The sequence below is a fragment of the Staurois parvus genome, unplaced genomic scaffold (assembly GCF_062004578.1).
Source record: "Staurois parvus isolate SC_StPar_1 unplaced genomic scaffold, SC_StPar_1.0 ptg000114l, whole genome shotgun sequence".
Taxonomy (NCBI): Eukaryota; Metazoa; Chordata; class Amphibia; order Anura; family Ranidae; genus Staurois; species Staurois parvus.
In genome coordinates, this window is record NW_028317910.1 from 5384257 (window position 1) to 5404229 (window position 19973).

General features: G+C 43.5%; 1 protein-coding gene across 1 annotated transcript in view; it reads left to right on the forward strand.

Moving 5' to 3' along the window:
- The window catches only part of B4GALNT3 (beta-1,4-N-acetyl-galactosaminyltransferase 3), a 93273-nt gene that overhangs the window by 53474 nt on the left and 19826 nt on the right, over window positions 1–19973 (forward strand). Inside the window, exons 4-8 of the mRNA XM_089671771.1 lie at window positions 7859–7954; window positions 13512–13602; window positions 16883–16983; window positions 17401–17468; window positions 19752–19830. Of these exons, the coding sequence (XP_089527897.1) occupies window positions 7859–7954; window positions 13512–13602; window positions 16883–16983; window positions 17401–17468; window positions 19752–19830 (435 nt within the window). The remainder of the gene's footprint in view (window positions 1–7858; window positions 7955–13511; window positions 13603–16882; window positions 16984–17400; window positions 17469–19751; window positions 19831–19973) is intronic.

A 19973-nucleotide genomic window follows, 5' to 3' on the forward strand; every position in this document is an offset into this window, starting at 1 on the left:
TACTATACTTCAGTTTATGAATGAATGGGAAGCTCTGTAAACAGCTATTCCTGTCCATTCATTCTGTACTGCTGAGACTTCAGAGATGGAGATTGAGGGCTGTATCCTCAATCTCCTTTCTCTGTCTCAAAGGTGAGATGTCAAGGGTCTATTTAGACCCCTGATATTTCACCAAAGCCACTTAACAGGGCTCCTAAAACATTTTTTTAAAAATATAAAAAAAAAAAAAAATAAAATAAAATGGTAAAAAATAATTTAAAAAAATAAGAAACTACTAATACCAGTGGTGGAACTACCAGGGTCGCAAAGGTCACAGTTGCGACCGGGTGTTTCACCACTGGGTTCCAAAGAAAGGGCCCCCAGGCTCAGGACTGCTCAGTCTAAAATTCCCAGATCAATTTTTTGTTCCAGTCTGGGCATGTTGTTGAGTGTTTGTGTTTGGGCATACATTGAGAGTTCAGGAGCTTACATTGAAGGATTCTTTTAATTTTAGTGCATACAAAGCTATTTCACACAATTACAGTATGTGTTTTCAGCCTTGCGGTAACAGTTTGGGGAAGGATCTTTTCTGTGACTATACTCCTGTCAGCAAAGACAGCTCACTATAGACATGGCTTGACCAGTTTGGTGTGGAGAAACTTGAGTAGCCTGCACACAGTTCTGACCCCAACCCTACTGAACACGTCTAAGATGAATGAAAACATAATTTGTGAGCTAGTTCTTCTTATCCATCAACACTACCTGACCTCAAAATAGAAACATATACCTAGAAACACCCACTAAAATCTTGTGGAAAGCCTTTCAAGAAGAGTGGCGTAGTCTCCCGTGTTCCCTTGGTGCTTCTCTCCTTTTATTTAACCTTGATCCTATTTACCTGTTTTATGCCCTTTGTGTTTTCTTTCCTTATATTATTTACAAATGTGAGTCGTTTCACCGAATACCTTGTGTTAATGCATGCAGTTGTTTCACATACCACTGAGTCAGTTGTGACCAGATTCTGTAACTCCATTAGCTGCTTCCTTGTCTGTTCATGTACTGCTTGGAATCTCGTCTGTTGTGATTCTTTCTTTCTGTATGTTAAGTGATTGATGACTGCTTTTTCTTTTTCTCATGGAACTAAAAAGATTAAAAAAAATTATAAAAAAAAGAAGAGTAGAGGATATTATACCTTCAGAGGAAAGGGAGGGGGTGGGATTCCATATTAATACCAATGTCCAACAATCTCATATAGGTGTGATGGTCAAGTGTCCACAAGCTTTGGGCCATCAAGTTTATAATATGTGAGATATATTAAAATATACAATAAATGTAATCCCTAACTAATGATGTTTTTTAATGAAATCTGCAGATTTAAAACAATTGAAAACAGCTTTTGAAATAACATGAACATGTCAAAGCTTTTCAATAATAAAATGTGTTTTGTAGGTCATAATATCATTATTAAGTCCATAATATCAGGTCACCCCAGGCAGGGACTTTTCTGTACCCTGAACAGCCAGTAAATCAGGGAAGAAAAAGCCGTTGGCACTTGTTAGGTGTAACTTTACTGTTCTAGGCAAGTGAACACTGACGCGTTTCACCCATAAAACCTGGTTTAATCATAGGGAGCCTGTCTGGAACAATAAAGTTACATTTGCATAATATTTTATCAGAGTGTAATCTACTTTTTCTTCCTGGATTCAATGTTAAAGCTTTTATTGGATTTTAATAAATAGTTTAAGATCTGGGCAGCAGGCAGACCTTCTCTCATCACAGGCCCATCCTCTATGATCTACGCTATGTATTGTCACATTAAGCTGTCCTAGGAGTGGGGTGGGGAAGGGGGAGAGGAGAAGGTTCAGGTGTTATTTGCAGTCCATCAGGTGGATATAGATGGGAGGGGGAAGCGTTATCTTTTCTAAACAATACTTTCTCTATGTGGCCGCGTTAATCCCCTTTATGGAAACAAATCTCGGGATTGGCTGTTATGGGGCCCCATTCTAATCTCCAGTTACAGCCCTTTCCCATCATGCCATTTTTTCTTATCGACACAAAATCTCCACCTATCCTTTTCAGGGAAATTAGTTTACACTACACAATACAAAGTGGCCCATGTTACCTCTTTGTAATGTATATTTTTTCTCAGCAGATTGAGTGGTAAGGGACCTTTCACAGGCGTGCTCCACTCCGTTCAGCAGAGGATTTGTGAACAGATCCCCTGCTGATTCGGGATAGAATGGGATGGATGTCACTTTAGTGATATCTATGCCCATTCAGTTTTTGTCAGCATTTTCAGTCCTAAGGTCCATTTACATCATGCTACAGCCAATTAATCACATTTTGGTTTGGGAAAATGAAAAAGAAGCTAGGCCAATGTAAGCGTCACACATCTGTTTACATCCACCTGCCCATAGACTTGAATGGAGCTTCCGATCAGGTGTTTAAAAACTGATAGGCAGACCTGATTGGAAAGCCCATGTAAAAGGACCCTAAGGTTGACTGTAAAGGCTCAATTACAGATTTAAAGAAGATTGAGCCTAGGTTCACACTACAGCGGTGCGGTAAATCGCATGTGATTCATACAGGAACCGCACCGCATTCCTGTACATATCACATGCGATTTGTATGCGGTGCAATTGGAGCCATACATTTTGGATGGCTCTATTTGCATTGCACCTGCACCAAAAATGTGCAGGACCCTTTTTTGGCCACACTAGAATTGGATTGCATAGGTATTCACACCTATGTGATCCAATTCTGCACATCGCACCGCGTTTTGCGGACCAATGTCGGGGTGTTGTTAACTTAACATACACACCCGCATCGGTTCGTATTAATGGGGTGTGTTTGTGATGCGGTGCGGAATTCGCACTGAAAATCCTGCGATTTCAGCACTGCATCAGTGTGAACCAGGGCTGAAAGTTAGAACTTTTTTTCTAGTTTTAGATGGAGTCGAGGTGGGTTTAAACCTCTGCAATGCTTCTAATGCTTCCTATATCCCTGCTGTGTATTTGTCCTGGTGACTGCTGTCACTGGGGCAGAAATTGATGGGATATCTGAAATGTTACATTTGTCACCAGGAAAAGGAGAAGACGTGAAAGCTTCCGTTATGGGCACCTGTTATGGTGTCTGGTAGTATTTTTTTCTGCATATTGATTCTGTGCTTTGAGAAATATGTCATGTTCATCTACTGGCAACGGGACCTTCTTAATCACTGACTTGGGGCAAGTATACAGATCAGAGTTCTGATTTCACTTGCTGCATACTTGTTTTGGATCAATAAAACTGGTCATGCACTGAGCGAATTTTGGCTAGTTCCTGATGAATCTGATGAGAATCACTCTTTGGGTGGCCCTTTTGTCACCCTTAGGGGCGTATTTACCACAAGGCAAACAAGACATTTGCCTAGGGCGGCATTTTTTAAGGGGGCAGCATTGCCCACTGGAAAAAGGGACATATGCGGCATGGGGACCAGGTGGGATCTGAGAGAGGCTGTGGGCTGCTTGATGGAGTATGCAGAGCCCGACTGTCATTCCCAGGGATGTCCAGAGCTGTAAAGGTGAGTGTCTTTCTCTCTGTCATCAGGGGGGAGGGTGTTACTTAAAGGCTCTCTCGGGTGGGGGGATGATGGGGCAGGGGTATTGTTGGTCACTCTCCCCGGGAAGGGGGTGGGGAGGGGGTCTGGTGTTAGTTGGTGTAAGGCTCTTTACACCAAGGAGGAGAGGTGTCCGATTTTTGTGTTGCCTAGGGCAGCACAAAACCTAAATACACCACTGGTCACCCTCCTGTCTTACATCCTTAGAACAAAACATTGAAGGAGCCGCACAGAGAGTTGTCAGTCAAACAACTGCTGCATCCAATAATACAGAGGTATGCTATTGGGTATTTTGAGAATATGATCGCAACAGCAGATTTCTCCATCCACACTGATTAGCATGGATGGAGTAATCTGGTTTAACAAAGAAAAAAAAAACTGTATCAATACATGGCCAGCTATGATCAGAGGCATACAAACAAGTATCTTCAAAAGGAGGTTAGCAATGAAAACCTACATATTTCAATTATATTAGGTTTTCATGCAACCTATCTATTCATTATGGTATTTAAGGATTAGTCATTTTCTCATCAAACATTCCATTCACATACCTGCATAAGTCTGCAGTCATTATTCCTTTTAATACAATAGACGTAGAAGTTTATTACCTGTTACATGTAATTAAAACAACAGTTCTAGAGTGTACGTTAACCCTAACAATAAACTTCTTTTATTTGGTCCCTTTTGGGTTTTTAAATAAACCATTAGAATCATTCTGTTATATCTGTTCTGTGTGGGTGCAAAAAAACCCCTAAAACATTAGCTGTTAATTCTATCATAAATCTAGTGCTGTCCTGTCTTCTGTGCTGTGTTTTTTAGCATTTATGTACAGCCCAAACTTTTTTTTTTTTGTATGGAGTAGGGAAGGATTTAATCCCCTGCCAGGTAATTGTTTTTGCTGTCTGTTTACTGCTAGGAACATTTTCCTTTGCTTCCTGTTCCAGAGACACAACAAGAAGTTGGAGAAAATCTCCAAAAGGAAGGACAATTCCCCTCTTAAACAGTTGTCCCCAGAAGAGATCCTCCAGTTGGAAGATTTGCGTTCACCTCTAGTTCTGGGGACAAATTAAAAATTTTGGGTTTTTATTTTGGATACAGTTGGGAAAGTGAATGTTGTCACCCTAGGACAGGAAGTGTAAAGTAAAGAAAAAAAACCCCTGAAAAATAAAATAAAAGCAGCTACCACATTTAGGGACTGGCAAACTGCATTATATTACATGTATATGCTTAGGTTTAGATACACTTTAAATCTCCTGACAGTTTCTTCTACCTTTGTTTTGAGTTCCCAACTCTGAACACTTGCTGTGACCATTATGAGGAGTTCCCACCATTCCTGTGCTACATTCCCAGGTCTATACAGCTGCTATGCCCATTATGAGGGGGTCGCACCATCCAAGAGCTAATTTCCCAGGTTTTTACACTTGCTGTGCCCATTACAAGGGGTTCCCACCATCCCTGAGCTGACTTTCCAGGCCTGCACACCTGCTGCTGCCCTTTGTGATGGGTACCCACTATACCTGCATTGAGTTTCCTGCTCTGAACACTTGCTGTGACCATTATAAGGGGATCCCACCATTCCTGTGCTACATTCCCAGGTCTACACACCTGCCGTGCCGATTATTAGGGGTTCGCACCATCCCAGAGGTAATTTCCCAGGTTTTTACACTTGCTGCACCCATTCCTGAGCTGAGTTTTCAGGCCTGCACACCTGCTGTTGCCCTTTGTGATGGGTACCCACTATACCAGCACTGAGTTTCCAACTCTGAACACCTGCTGTGACCATTATGAGGAGTTCCCACCATTCCTGTGCTACATTCCCAGGTCTATACAGCTGCTATGCCCATTATGAGGGGGTCGCACCATCCAAGAGCTAATTTCCCAGGTTTTTACACTTGCTGTGCCCATTACAAGGGGTTCCCACCATCCCTGAGCTGACTTTCCAGGCCTGCACACCTGCTGCTGCCCTTTGTGATGGGTACCCACTATACCTGCATTGAGTTTCCTACTCTGAACACTTGCTGTGACCATTATAAGGGGTTCCCACCATTCCTGTGCTACATTCCCAGGTCTACACACCTGCCGTGCCGATTATTAGGGGTTCGCACCATCCCAGAGGTAATTTCCCAGGTTTTTACACTTGCTGCACCCATTCCTGAGCTGAGTTTTCAGGCCTGCACACCTGCTGTTGCCCTTTGTGATGGGTACCCACTATACCAGCACTGAGTTTCCAACTCTGAACACCTGCTGTGACCATTATGAGGAGTTCCCACCATTCCTGTGCTACATTCCCAGGTCTATACAGCTGCTATGCCCATTATGAGGGGGTCGCACCATCCAAGAGCTAATTTCCCAGGTTTTTACACTTGCTGTGCCCATTACAAGGGGTTCCCACCATCCCTGAGCTGACTTTCCAGGCCTGCACACCTGCTGCTGCCCTTTGTGATGGGTACCCACTATACCTGCATTGAGTTTCCTACTCTGAACACTTGCTGTGACCATTATAAGGGGTTCCCACCATTCCTGTGCTACATTCCCAGGTCTACACACCTGCCGTGCCCATTATTAGGGGTTCGCACCATCCCAGAGGTAATTTCCCAGGTTTTTACACTTGCTGAACCCATTCCTGAGCTGAGTTTTCAGGCCTGCACACCTGCTGTTGCCCTTTGTGATGGGTACCCACTATACCAGCACTGAGTTTCCAACTCTGAACACCTGCTGTGACCATTATGAGGAGTTCCCACCATTCCTGTGCTACATTCCCAGGTCTATACAGCTGCTATGCCCATTATGAGGGGGTCGCACCATCCAAGAGCTAATTTCCCAGGTTTTTACACTTGCTGTGCCCATTACAAGGGGTTCCCACCATCCCTGAGCTGACTTTCCAGGCCTGCACACCTGCTGCTGCCCTTTGTGATGGGTACCCACTATACCTGCATTGAGTTTCCTACTCTGAACACTTGCTGTGACCATTATAAGGGGTTCCCACCATTCCTGTGCTACATTCCCAGGTCTACACACCTGCCGTGCCCATTATTAGGGGTTCGCACCATCCCAGAGGTAATTTCCCAGGTTTTTACACTTGCTGCACCCATCCCTGAGCTGAGTTTTCAGGCCTGCACACCTGCTGTTGCCCTTTGTGATGGGTACCCACTATACCAGCACTGAGTTTCCAACTCTGAACACCTGCTGTGACCATTATAAGGGGTTCCAATCATCCCTGCGCTACGTTCCCAGGTCTGCACACCGGTTGTGCTCTTTATGAAGGGTTCCCACCATCCCTGCACAGAGTTCCCAAGTTTGTACACCTGCTGTACCCATTATGAAGGGTTCCCTCCATCCCTGAGCTGAGTTTCCAGGTATGCACACCTGCTGTGGCTTTTTTGAGAGGCTCCCGCCATCCCTGCACTACGATCCAAGGCCTGCACACTTGTGGTGCCCTTTATAAGGGTTTTTCTATATCCCTGTGCTGAGTTCCCTGATTTGTACACTTGCTGTGCCCATTTTAGAGGGTTCCTGCCATGCCTTCTCTGAGATCCCAGTTGTACAAACATGCTGTGCCCATTATCAGGGGTTCCCACCATCCCTGCTGCATTTGTATTTATGTTTGAACCAGGGGCGGACTGACAACTCATGGGGCCCCCGGGCAATAGGGGATCATGGGGCCCCTGTGTCCTTGCCCAAACTCAAAAAAGCCTATGGAAAAGGTACCAGGGGCATCTCATGGGGCCCCCTATTGACCCCGGGCCCTCGGGTAGTGCCCGAGTTTCCAAATGGTCAGTCCGCCCCTGGTTCATACTTATTTGTGCTATATGTTTATGGTTACAGTAGGGTGTCCACCTCATCCCTTTAAAACCAAACACATATTAATTACACAGGTTCTGAGGCTAATTTAATGCAGATAAGGCACTAAGTGAGTTTAATTACCACCTTAATCAGCCACAGAACCTGTGTAATTAATATGTGTTCGGGTTTAAAGGGATCAACCCTATGTTACAGTCTTCAAATAATGTTTGCCTTTTGTATTATAAGTGTGAAGTCTCTCACTTCTTGTTGGTTCTCCAGACTTTTTAACCATTTCCCTTGTCTTTAGATATACAGTACGTTATTTGTAGACTCAGGAGACAAAATGCAGATCCTGCAAAAACACAGGGGCAATATTGGCAGGGTGTTCTCCACTACTGCCCCCTGCAGGATGAATTAGGGTGCACATACAATTCAACCCATGTAGAATATAATCAATTTATTTTAGAATATAATCACTACTAACACATGATTGTTCTGCAGTTTTCTGGTCAGGTGAATCTCCATGTGTTTGAGGATTGGTGTGGAAGCAGCATCAGTCAACTATGCCGCAACCTGCACTTCCCCCTATACCCCCACGTGAGTACCATTGCATGTACACTGCAAGTAGATGAGCACATGAGACAGCTCACCAGACTTTACTTTTTTTTTTCAAAATGTTTGTTTTTTTAATTTTCTCTGCCAATTTTTTTTTTTTTTTTTAAATCAATCATTTAACCACTTTCTGACCAGAAGCAATTGAAACCTAGATTCTGAGACCAAATTTAGCATGCATCACCTAATAGGACAACAACTTTCTGTATAAGGGTTTAATTTGGCACACAAATTTAATAAATACCATGTTTTTGTTTTTTTAATCATAAACTGAAAAAGAGAAATCATTTTATTACGTTTTAAATAAAATATTTTATTTTTGGCAGCATATTTGCCTTTTAATATATAAAAAATGTATATATATTCAAATACATATACAGGTGCCGCGTTCCATAATATAAATATAAAATCATATACAAGTGATCATATAAATAGTGATGTGAAAAACTTATGTGCTTCAAATCAGGGCAGTATTTAGTGCTTTTCAAATATATTACTACTTAAATACTCAAAAGTAAATTCATAAATAGTCCTCTTTGTGCTTTAATTCTTTTCAGTGACAAATACAGTGTTGTGCCACACTCCCCGTGCTCTATACATAGGTGTGCGCTCACCTCCTTAATTAGCCAAACAAAGTGGCTAACAACACTTTTGTCCTATCAGGACTGGGTGGTAATCTTCATACTATATATGTATTTCCATCCATGCCGTGGATTTATATTGCCATTTTCCTGCCACCAGAGGTCTCCCTTATTCCTCCTTCCACACTGAGCCTCAATGGATAATTAGGGATGGTTTGAGTGGTATTTCCTCCTCCCAGTATATTGGGAAACCATGTAAGAAAGAGCCACAATAGTGCCTTATCCTTTGTGAGGTTAAATCACCTTTTATTGAGAATAAATCGCCACTCACATTATGCAGTATCCAACAGAGCTGTGCCCAGATCCTGTGCTTGTAAATGCTGCTCGTCCACCGCGGCGTCGTGACGTCAGAGCCCCTCCCCTACACGTTGCGCCACAGGGTCACGTGGCTTCATCAGGGGTTAGGACAAAGGTGTTGTTAGCCACTTTGTTTGGCTAATTAAGGAGGTGAGCGCACACCTATCTATAGAGCACGGGGAGTGTGGCACAACACTGTATTTGTCACTGAAAAGAATTAAAGCACAAAGAGGACTATTTATGAATTTACTTTTGAGTATTTAAGTAGTAATATATTTGAAAAGCACTAAATACTGCACTGATTTGAAGCACATAAGTTTTTCACATCACTATTTATATGATCACTTGTATATGATTTTATATTTATATTATGGAACGCGGCACCTGTATATGTATTTGAATATATATACATTTTTTATATATTTTATGTTTCACACAGATAATGAGTATTGTGTAAAGTGTTGATGCACCATAATTTGATGTAATAGTTTGTTAATTAATTTATTGCACAAGGGGAGTATCACATTTTGGCTCACGAGTACTATTAATTTCATATTTGCCTTTTAACCACTGAAGCCTGTCAGCCTCAGCTGTCACAGCGTCTTTCTGTGCTAAGTAAAATGGTAAAGCAAATGGAGAGCAACAACGGACAAAGCCCTCTACAGGAAAAAATGGATGTGTGATTCTTTACCTTTTTGGTAAGGATTTTGTCTAGTGAATGTAAGCAGTAGGGTTGCCACCTCATTCCTTTAAAACTGATCACATATTAACTACACAGGTTCTGTGGCGGATTAAGGTGGTGACCAGGGGCGGACTGACAACTCATGGGGCCCCCGGGAAATAGGGGATCATGGGGCCCCTGTGTCCTTGCCCAAACTCAAAAAAGCCTATGAAAAAGGTACCAGGGGCATCTCATGGGGCCCCCTACTGATCCCGGGCCCTCGGGCAGTGCCCGAGTTTCCAAATGGTCAGTCCGCCCCTGGTGGTGACTAAACTCACCTAATGCCTTATCTGCATTAAATTAGCCTCAGAACCTGTGTAATTAATATGTGTTCCGTTTTAAAGGGATGAAGTGGCAACCTAAGTAAGCAGCCTTTATCTTTTGACATATGATGGTTTCTGGTCAGGCTCTGTTTGTGCCAGCATGAGACTAATGCCCCATACATAAGAAAATCGTATGAAAAAAAACACTGATGGAACGATTTTCTCTTCGTTGATGAGCAGGATGTTTTAACCGATAACCATATTGTGAACGAAAAAATCTGGTTGAACAACAGTGAAAAATGTTGTTGTTTCTCATATGACATCCGATTTTCTATGCGGTGGTATTACGGTCATACGAAAAAATCTATCAAGCGCTATCACGCATGAGCAGAAGCAGAAGATGACTCGGATGTTTATGTCCAAGGAATCTTCGTAAACACGAACGAAAAATCCAAATGTTAAAAGTAGATCGCTCGTTCTGGCCGGAAGGGCGTGGCCACAAGGTCACACGCACACTGCATCACTTCCACTTGTACGGAAGCCGTCAACACTACGTATTGCCCAATGAACAATTTTTTTAGATTAGTTAATGTGGGCCACGATTTCGACCAATGAACGAACGTCTCTCGGTCGTCGGATGACCGATCGGTAGATCTTTCTAATTGTGTATTCCCATCTTAAGGGTTTGTTTGACATCATTTCGTATTTGTTGTGGAGATCACATGGTCAGGAACCACACTGATTGTGACAAGGAGTGGTCACTTGACAGTGGGATGTGAAAAATAGGAGTGTACACAGGCGCACATTCTTAGTTCTGACAGGGACTTCATGTTTGAAAACCATAATAGCCAGATTTCAGATGGCGTTTGGCTGGGAAATATATTAGCTTAAGTGGAACTAAAATCAAAAAACTTTTTTTACGAACATAAATTCAATTCCTCTTCTGCAATAAAATAAACTTACCTGAGTACAGTCTTCTGGAGAATGTTCACTGATGAGCCATAACATTATGACCACCCACCATAACTTGATCACCCACCTAATATTGAGTAGATTCTCCTTTTTCCACCAAAACAGCTCTGACCTGTGTAGGCATGGACTCCACTAAACCTGTGTATACTGTGATATCTGGCACCATGCCATCAGTAGCAGTTCCTGTAATTTACAATGTGGTATCTCCATGGATTGGAATTGTTTTTCCAGCATATCCCACATATGCGCAATTGGATTGAGATTCAGAGAATTTGGAGCCTAAGTCAACACCTTGAAGACACCTTCTTTCAGTGCTCTGTGTTCCAGTTCTAATGCTCATGTAGATGCTTTCGGTTATGGACATGGGTCAGCATGGGCACCTTGACCAGTCTGTGGCTACACAGCCCCATAAACTGGGATGCACTGTGTGTTCTGATACCTTTCTCTTGGAACCAGCATGAACTTTTTCAGCAATTTGAGCTACAGAAGCTTTAATATTGGATCAGACTACACAGGCCAGCCTCAACTCCACATATGCATCAGTGAGACTTGGCTGCCCATGACCCTGCTACCGGTTCCCCTGTTTTCCTTCCCTCGACTATTTTTCCTGACCACTGCAGACTGAGAACATCCGACAAGAGTTGCAGTTTTGGAGATGTTCTGTCCCAGTCATTTAGCCATTACAATTTAACCCTTGCACAAATCCTTACACTTGCCCATTTTTGCTGCTTTCAACACGTCAACTTCAGAGCCAACATGCTCAGTTGCTGCCTAATATATCCCTTCCGCTTTAATGTGCCATTGTAACAAGATAATCAATACTATTCACTTTACCTGTCAGTGGTCATAATAGTATGGCAGATCAGTTTATGCTTAATTTACATTTCCGCCATGGTGCCAGTGACAACATCCCATGCTGGCCAATCAAAAAAGCCAAAAACCAGCACCTAGAACAAGCCACGAAGAAGATGCGATGGACCTGGCAATCCTCAAACCAGAGCAAAGCTGAGTAATCCTGACCAGGGGCAGACTGACAACTCATGGGGCCCCTGGGCAATAGGGGATCATGGGGCCCCTGTGTCCTTGCCCAAACTCAAAAAAGCCTATGCAAAAGGTACCAGGGGCATCTCATGGGGCCCCCTACTGACCCCAGGCCCTCGGGCAGTGCCCGAGTTTCTAAATGGTCAGTCCGCCCCTGATCCTGACCTTAGGTCTGCTTGAACCTTCTATCCCAAATGTAAAAAAAAAAAAACTGCCGCTGTAACAACCTAAAAAAGTGTTAGATGAAGCTGGCCTTTAATGTGTTTGTCTACTACTAAAAGTCCATTTAAAACTACATGTCAAGTCTAAGACTTCCCTGTCTACTGCAGAACAGTGTTGTCATCCTATCACAACTGTAAAAAACGGGGATCACCAGATAATAAAACTATGATACGGGGGACTCAGGGATAGAACATTCTCTAGTGTTGGTAACAGTGACAGGCTGCATCATATTTCTGATGTCTGATTTTGCATATAGTTTTACTTCCCCAGTGTCCAGTTAGGCATCTGCTGCAGTTTTTTTTATTTTCTATGACACTGAGAAGTTACACAGTGAGTAACCTTCTCTGGACCTCGTGGATTAACTACAGATCTGTACTGAGTGCAGAGTGTAACTGTCTACAACCATTCAGAACATGTGGTCATTGTTGTTCCACCCAGTGCTGAGTGGGCCACCATTCTAGAACAAAGGAGAGACAATGTGCGCTTGCTTACCAGCTATAAATTCATCTTCACTATTAATGATTAATATTTTATTATTTATAAACCAACCTAAATTGTGAGCTGGTGTTTGTTTAGGTGCCAATAGAATCTGTACTGTTCAAACAAATCCAAGATAAGAATTAATGACACACTGCTATCTCTATTGAACAAATCGATCTGGGATTTTACTGCTTTTGTTGAAAGACATGCATCATGCTCTAGCACAGGGGTGTCAAACTTGCAGCCCTCCAGCTGTTGCAACACTACAAGTCCCATCATGCCTCTGCTTTTGGGAGTCATGCTTGTAACTGTCAATCTTGCAATGCCTCATGGGACTTGTAGTTTGGCAACAGCTGGAGACCTGTGCAGTCTAGCAGGTCATTCAAAAGCATGCCATTAAACATTTGTGCACAGAATTGTATCACAATGGTAGCTGAGTGTTAGCTCTAGTCGAGCTGAGGAGAGGCCAGCTATGGACATGAAGTCATCAGTCTTCTACAGGCAGAAGGTAGCATTTCCTAAGTCTCCTCTCCCCTAGTGATCAGACTACAACATTGTAACTTTGTAGTAAGTCACAAAGTGAGAGGATGCAGCAGGGGCTGATTTGAGTAAGAAATTTGAGAACCCAGCCAAAACCTTTACATGCAGCATGATTTACATGATTGCGAACTGGTGTTTTAGTACACGAAGGAGATGCTGACCCCAGATGATGTCTGAACAAAGATGGCACTGTCCTTCTGGAAAGAAAAGCAGATGAAGCCATTGCTTGGAAGAGTACTATGATCTTTATGAAAGGTAATAAACACCCGAGAGTGTTACACTAGCAGAGTACTAATGCTCCACATGCAAAATATATTTGATGACAGGTCCATTTTAATACAAAGTTTTTGTTTTTGCTACATCAGATTCGTACTACAATCAACAAGCTTGCTGTTACTCCGCAATGGACCAACTATGGGCTGCGCATGTTTGGATACCTGCACCCTGCTATAGACGGTAAAGACAATAACCTGCCAACAATGGCAATTTGTCGTTTTATCTGCTGTACAGCAGCACTGTAAGCCAATCTATCATGGCATAGTGTTGTCAGCATGCTTGTTAGGAGGAGAAAGGATTGACCTCATCAGTGAACAGCTGCTCCTTTATTATCCAGTCACAGGGTGGGGTATGTCCATAACACAGAAAGGTAAGGTCAAGGACCTGGGTACTCTCTCTTGAAAGAATCTCGACTGGCTAATAGATATATTAAAGGATAAATTCACCTTTTAACAAAAAATAATAAATGCATATTTTTTTGCAGGTAAAAAAAATGCATTTATTATTTTTTATTTCTGGGGCCTCTGAAGCATTGCACCAGCAATCAGCAGATCACTGGTGCCATGTAGGTCTCCTGCAGACCTGTCACTTTATCTGTGTGCTTGTACATCTCATGCAACCAAGCAGATACTTAAAGACAGGAAGACTCCATGAACTACCACAGAGCTTCACAGCGCCGTGGTAGTTCATTGAGAACTACAAATTAACAGCCACAAAGGCTGACGGAACTTGTAGTGTTCTCATTCACAGAATACTGTGAATGAGTGATGTGGCTGGGTGGGCGGAGCCCCGCACTGCTGCTTTATCTTTTAAATTGTGACAGCTAGAAGGGGGGAGAAGATACCCCCCGCTAGCTGTCACAACATGGATTGGGGGGGGAGTTGTTGGCCAGTCCATTCATAACATGTTACATGTTACACTCTGAATATTGGTGTAACATGTAAAATTTTCTGAAAGGTGAACTTATCCTTTAACACTGTGTATGGGATTACAACTCATCCGTCTGATATAGCATATATATAATATATACCTCCAAAGAATAAAATGTAATAAAACGCAATGATGGGGTACTATTCCTCCCACTGACACCAATGATGGGACACTATTCCTCTCACTGACACCAATGATGGGATACTACTCCTCCCATTGACACCAATGATGGAGCACTATTCCTCTTTCTGCCTCTGAGCTCCTGGCATGCAAGGGGTTTACAGCCTCAGGTCTCGAGGGCTAGGGGCAAGAATCTTGTGACTCATCAGACTCTACCCCATTCACAAATCAAGTTACAGGTACAGAAAGCAACAAAAGAACTTTTCTCAGTGGGGGTGAAAAGAGGAGGGGGTGGGTCCCCATCGGGAGCTTTTTTCTATTAAATTCAGTCTGGAGACCTGAAGCTATTAACCCCCACAAGCTGGAAGTTCTGAGACAGGAAGAGGACGGGTTATCCCTTGGGTTAAGATTTCTACAAGATCGAGCTGCTTGCATGGCTTAGGACATCCATCATTACAGATAAGTTATGTCAATAAAACTGTTGGGGCTAAAAATAATTTTTAGCTACACTTCAGCTTTATGCACTAATTAGCACACCTAAAGAGTAACTCCAGTTTTACTGTGGCAAAAAAAAGCATTCCTCTATGGGTGATCTATCTGCATTACAAGGATCTTTTTTTTTACCTGTTTTTGCTCTGAAGAAAAAGCTGTATGTTCCACTATGTCTGATTCCTGAATGGCAGCATTCTAATGAGGGAAATTACAGTGCCTGCAGCTCTTTAGAAGTAATTAACCCTTTGGGAGTATGTCGCCAAAAATGAATTTTTTGTTGCAGAAGATGCCTAAAATCGGACTTGTATCTTAGTGATGAAAATCACTTGAGCTAATCATACAAGCAAAATGACATTTCTGGGGAAGTTCCATACGCTGTCTGTGTACAGAACACCTCCAGGCTGCCATATTGAATTGAATTTGACAGAAAATAACAGATGCTACAGACTGAAAAGGAAATGTACTTTTTAATAACATTAACTTAAAATATGGTTTGTGCAGCAATTGTATATGCAATTTTTTTTTAATTTGCTGTAATTGTTACCCACAAAAGTGGAGTTACCCATTTAAAAGATGTTCCAGCTTCACGAAGGACTAAAGTATTCATGTAGGTTTTTGTTTGATATAAAGGATATTGTGTTTGTATAAATTATTCAGTTTTGCAGTTAATATTCAGTGGTTTATCAATAATTGAGAGATCTGAAAGAAGTGAAATCCTCTAAGGCAGGGGTCTCCAAACTTTCTAAACAAAGGGCTAGTTTATTATCCTTCAGACTGTAGAGGGGCTGGACCATGGCCAGTGGGAATAGAAAATGTCCTGGCCTTGGTAACAATGCCTCATCATTGGTGTCAGTGAGAGGAATAGTGTTCCATCCTTGGTGTCAGTGGGAGGAATAGTGCCCATCCTTGGTGTCAGTGGGAGGAATAGTGCCCCATCCTTGGTGTCAGTGGGAGGAATAATGCCCCACCATTGGTGTCAGTGGGAGGAATAGTGCCCCATCATTGGTGTCAGTGGGAGGAATAGTGCCCCATCATTGGTGTCAGTGGGAGGAATAGTGCCCCATCATTGGTGTCAGTGGGAGGAATAGTGCCCCATCATTGGTGTCAGTGGGAGGAATAGTGCCCCATCATTGATGTCAGAGGGAGGAATAGTGTTACATCATTGGTATCAGTGGGAGGAATAGTTCCTCATCATTGATGTCAGTGGGAGGAATAGTGCCCCATCATTGATGTTAGTGGGAGGAATAGTGCCCCATCATTGGTGTCAGTGGGAGGAATAGTGCCCCATCGTTGGTGTCAGTGGGAGGAATAGTACCCCATCATTGATGTCAGTGGGAGGTATAGTGCCCCATCATTGATGTCAGTGGGAGGAATAGTGCCCCATCATTGATGTTAGTGGGAGGAATAGTGCCCCATCATTGGTGTCAGTGGGAGGAATAGTGCCCCATCGTTGGTGTCAGTGGGAGGAATAGTGCCCCATCATTGGTGTCAGTGGGAGGAATAGTGCCCCATCGTTGGTGTCAGTGGGAGGAATAGTGCCCCATCGTTGGTGTCAGTGAGGGGAATAGTGCCCCATCATTGGTGTCAGTGAGGGGAATAGTGCCCCATCATTGGTGTCAGTGAGGGGAAGAATAGTGCCACATTATTGGTGTCAGTGGGGGGAATAGTGCCACATTATTGGTGTCAGTGGGGGGAATAGTGCCCCAAGGGCTGGATAAAGGCAGGCAAAGGGCCATATCTGGCCCCCAGGCCACAATTTGGAGACCACTGCCCTAAGGCAACAAACACATTCTGAAACAGGGAAAAAAATGTATAGGATTTGTCATTTTATGTGACTCGGCAAGCTCAGAGCTGCTGTTTGCCCCATCACTTATTTATATTGCTCAGAATGATGCTCGTTCCATGTTCCTTGTTGCAGGAAACTTCCAATTTGCCGTGTCCTCAGATGACAATTCAGAGTTCTGGCTGAGTGAGGACCATTTGGTGGAAAACCTGCAGCTGCTGTGCAGAGTGGGCCCGGTATGGAAGAATGGCCTTAAAGGGCCATGAACAGCAAATTTGGTGATAGCATTTTATTATCTTAGAGGAGAATTCCAGATTATACCATGCTGCATTCAAACAGTACAGAAATGTCAGATCTGCCACATTTATAATATACAGGTTGCTAAATATAAGAAAGTACAGTGACTTTTCTGTACAGACCAGGAGCCTATTTGTATTGTTGTCTGCAGCCTTAGGACTGTGCCTGGCTACATTGTCTGACTCTGCTCACATTTTGTTCTTTGTACTGTGGCATGAAATATATAAAAACTACACAAGTCACCTTGATTCTTACTGCAAGATCAGTCACCAGCATTTCTAAATGTTTGTTTGAGCAATAAAATCTGGATTCTCTTGTTTTACGCCTGACTCTGTCTGAAAGCACTCTTTCTCCAGGCAGGAAGACAGTGGACAGCTCCGGGAGAGTTTGGAAAATTCCAAGATCAGGTCTCCAGGCCTGTCAGGTAAGAACTTAGTGGGTCCCCTTCATGCTCTCCTAGTCTTTGTATAGTTATAGGGACATTACACTATGTTAGTAGTGAACGGCACATGTGAACAATCCCAAAGCATCATTCCCTGTCCTGGATCCCGACAGACCTTAAACTACTGGGGAACATCTCACCATTGTGGGAGGGGCAGAGACACAAACTACTGCAGGGGAATCTCACCATTGTGGGAGGGGCAGAGACACAAACTACTGCAGGGGAATCTCACCATTGTGGGAGGGGCAGAGACACAAACTACTGCAGGAGAATCTCACCATTGTGGGAGGGGCAGAGACACAAACTACTGTAAGGAAATCTAGCCATAGTGGGAGGGGCAGAGACACAAACTATTGCAAGGAAATCTCACCATTGTGGGAGGGGCAGAGACACAAACTACTGCAAGGAAATCTAGCCATAGTGGGAGGGGCAGAGACACAAACTACTGCAAGGAAATCTAGCCATAGTGGGAGGGGCAGAGACACAAACTACTGCAAGGAAATCTCACCATAGTGGGAGGGGCAGAGACACAAACTATTGTAAGGAAATCTCACCATTGTGGGAGGGGCAGAGACACAAACTACTGCAAGGAAATCTCACCATTGTGGGAGGGGCAGAGACACAAACTACTGCAGGAAATCTCACCATTGTGGGTGGGCAGAGACACAAACTACTGCAGGGGAATCTCACCATTGTGGGAGGGGCAGGGACACAAACTACTGCAGGGGAATCTCACCATAGTGGGAGGGGCAGAGACACAAACTACTGCAAGGAAATCTCACCATTGTGGGAGGGGCAGAGACACAAACTACTGCAGGAAATCTCACCATTGTGGGAGGGGCAGAGACACAAACTACTGCAGGGGAATCTCACCATTGTGGGAGGGGCAGAGACACAAACTACTGCAGGGGAATCTCACCATTGTGGGAGGGGCAGAGACACAAACTACTGCAAGGAAATCTAGCCATAGTGGGAGGGGCAGAGACACAAACTACTGCAAGGAAATCTTACCATTGTGGGGGGGCAGAGACACAAACTACTGCAAGGAAATCTCACCATAGTGAGAGGGGCAGAGACACAAACTGTTGCAAGGAAATCTCACCATTGTGGGAGGGGCAGAGACACAAACTACTGCAGGAAATCTCACCATTGTGGGTGGGCAGAGACACAAACTACTGCAGGGGATCTCACCATTGTGGGAGGGGCAGAGACACAAACTACTGCAGGGGAATCTCACCATTGTGGGAGGGGCAGAGACACAAACTACTGCAGGAAATCTCACCATTGTGGGAGGGGCAGAGACACAAACTACTGCAGGGGAATCTCACCATTGTGGGAGGGGCAGGGACACAAACTACTGCAGGGGAATCTCACCATAGTGGGAGGGGCAGAGACACAAACTACTGCAAGGAAATCTCACCATAGTGGGAGGGGCAGAGACACAAACTACTGCAGGGGAATCTCACCATTGTGGGAGGGGCAGAGACACAAACTACTGCAGGGGAATCTCACCATTGTGAGAGGGGCAGAGACACAAACTACTGCAGGAAATCTCACCATTGTGGGAGGGGCAGAGACACAAACTACTGCAGGAAATCTCACCATTGTGGGAGGGGCAGAGACACAAACTACTGCAGGAAATCTCACCATTGTGGGAGGGGCAGAGACACAAACTACTGCAGGAAATCTCACCATTGTGGGAGGGGCAGAGACACAAACTACTATGGGGAATCTCACCATTGTGGGAGGGGCAGAGACGGAAACTACTGCGGGGAAATCTCACCATTGTGGGAGTCGCAGAGACACAAACTACTACGGGGAAATCTCACCATTGTGGGAGGGGCAGAGACACAAACTACTGCGAGGAAATATCACCATATACATAATCTACTGTGGGGAAATGTGACCATTGTGAAAGCAGCAAAGTCTTCCTGGAGTCCTTCATATTCGTATATTTTATTTATAGCACTTTGACATAATATTGTATATGTTTTTAATTATATTCAGTTGGCAACAACGTTCTTTAGATCAGGGAATCCAAAGATTTACTGTAAATTCTGGATGCTAGGACGTGTCCTTTCTGTGTCCCGTTCTTTAGATGCCAAGGGGACCATATGTACCTGGAGAGGGAACTTTAAGGATGAATATTTCAGGGTGGAGGATAGATGCTAATTCATATCAGTACACCTAGTTACCTTAAATTAGGAAATGGTGCTACCATTTTAAAAAGCTCATGTTAATTTACATATTGCGTCTCTTTTACAGGCTGTCATCTTCTAAGCGGTATTACTTTGAACTTTTACACAAGCAAGACGACTCTGGCACGGACCATGTGGAGCTAGCGGTAAGAGGGCTATATGGCGCCTTTGTGATATTCTGCGTGGTGAAGTTCAGTACATGACAAAATACAAAAAGTTTGAGCAGGACTAAAAATTGGAACTTACTAGGTTTGTAACCAACACCCCATTTGTCCAAATTTTAATGCAT